At 40.0% G+C, this 1250-nt stretch overlaps 1 protein-coding gene across 2 annotated transcripts in view; it reads right to left on the bottom strand.

Moving 5' to 3' along the window:
* The window catches only part of lrp12 (low density lipoprotein receptor-related protein 12), a 14806-nt gene that overhangs the window by 9525 nt on the left and 4031 nt on the right, over positions 1–1250 (bottom strand). For both annotated transcript variants that reach the window (XM_014022441.1, XM_014022440.1), the window contains exons 6-7: positions 893–1042; positions 564–785 (exon numbers count right to left, since the gene is read on the bottom strand). In XM_014022441.1, coding sequence (XP_013877895.1) covers positions 564–785; positions 893–1042 — 372 coding nt within the window. The remainder of the gene's footprint in view (positions 1–563; positions 786–892; positions 1043–1250) is intronic.

Genomic DNA, 1250 nt, shown 5'->3' with positions numbered 1-1250 from the left:
GGGATATATCGTATCATGACCCCTCTGTCATGATATGTATCGTATCGCCAAATTCTTGCCAATACACAGCCCTAATGTATGTGTAAATTTATTACCATAAATTGAAGGTGAGTCGCGTAAGTTTATGTTTTCATAAAACAAGTTACCCCTCCCCCACCCCCCCAAAGAGCAATTTCCTAGTGGAAACACTGCACAGGTAATGTCCATAAGTGGATTTATGGTTTCCAAGAGTTTTTAGCCGTATTCATTACACTTTTGAAAAGGTTCTATACTGTATAATGCAGAAAAACTTCAGGCAAGGGGAATTTTTTTTCTGTGTTCCATCCTCAGTATTTCTGAAACAAAAGCATATGATGTGATACTTACACTCCTGATGTAATCTCCCCAGTGTTAGCTTTATTTTGATATCAAGGGTATTTAAATGGTATTTTTAGGTGCTGAGATACACCCAGTTACATCTGGGCATGCTTTTTTGAACACAAACTTCAAGAAAACCCCTTGGGGCTTAAGAGGTTAAAGAAAGTTTATCAACGTCGACGTTTTAGAACATGAGAGCAACTCACCTGATAAGTGACATTGAATCCTCTGGCAGCGTTGATCTTGTCAGCGTAGAAGTGGACTCTGAGCTGACCAGAAGATGAAACCACAGCGACCGGAGCCCTGGAGTCAAAAGCAGTCAGCACCCTGAGGAGGCGCCGAGGGTTTTCCTCGAGACCGTCGTAAACTTTAACATAATCGCCGTAACCCGTCCCGTCGAGCTTAAAGTCCGTAAACCTCAGGATAACCTGCGAGAGGATGATTCAGGGAGGAAGATGAAGCTATTAGTTTAGGAGGCGGTAGGAGGGCTGCTGTAAACGTGATGCTGGTTTGAGCTGGAAAGGTCTGGGGTTACCTTTCGGTGGTCCCCGGTGTCAATCAGCCACGTGCAGTTGCTTCCTGGAGGGTAAAAATCAGGGTAGTTTGGAGAGCTGAAGGAACCGTAGAAGTTCCTCAACCACTCTCCACAAGTGGGAACGTCACAGTCAATCTCATCGCCAAGGTCCTGACAAGAAAAAAAAAATTTTTTTTGGAAAACTTTATTAATTTCTTTAAAAAATAAAATACATTTATTTACAATAAAAACCTTATAATAATAAACACTTTATTATTTAAACCGGTAATAATAAACACTTTATTATTTAAACCGGTAATAATAAACACTTTATTATTTAAATCGGTACTAACAAACACTTTATTATTTAAATCGGTAA

The sequence above is a fragment of the Austrofundulus limnaeus genome, unplaced genomic scaffold (genome assembly GCF_001266775.1).
Source record: "Austrofundulus limnaeus strain Quisiro unplaced genomic scaffold, Austrofundulus_limnaeus-1.0 Scaffold330, whole genome shotgun sequence".
NCBI lineage: Eukaryota > Metazoa > Chordata > Actinopteri > Cyprinodontiformes > Rivulidae > Austrofundulus > Austrofundulus limnaeus.
This window is presented reverse-complemented; position numbering and strand designations above follow the sequence as displayed.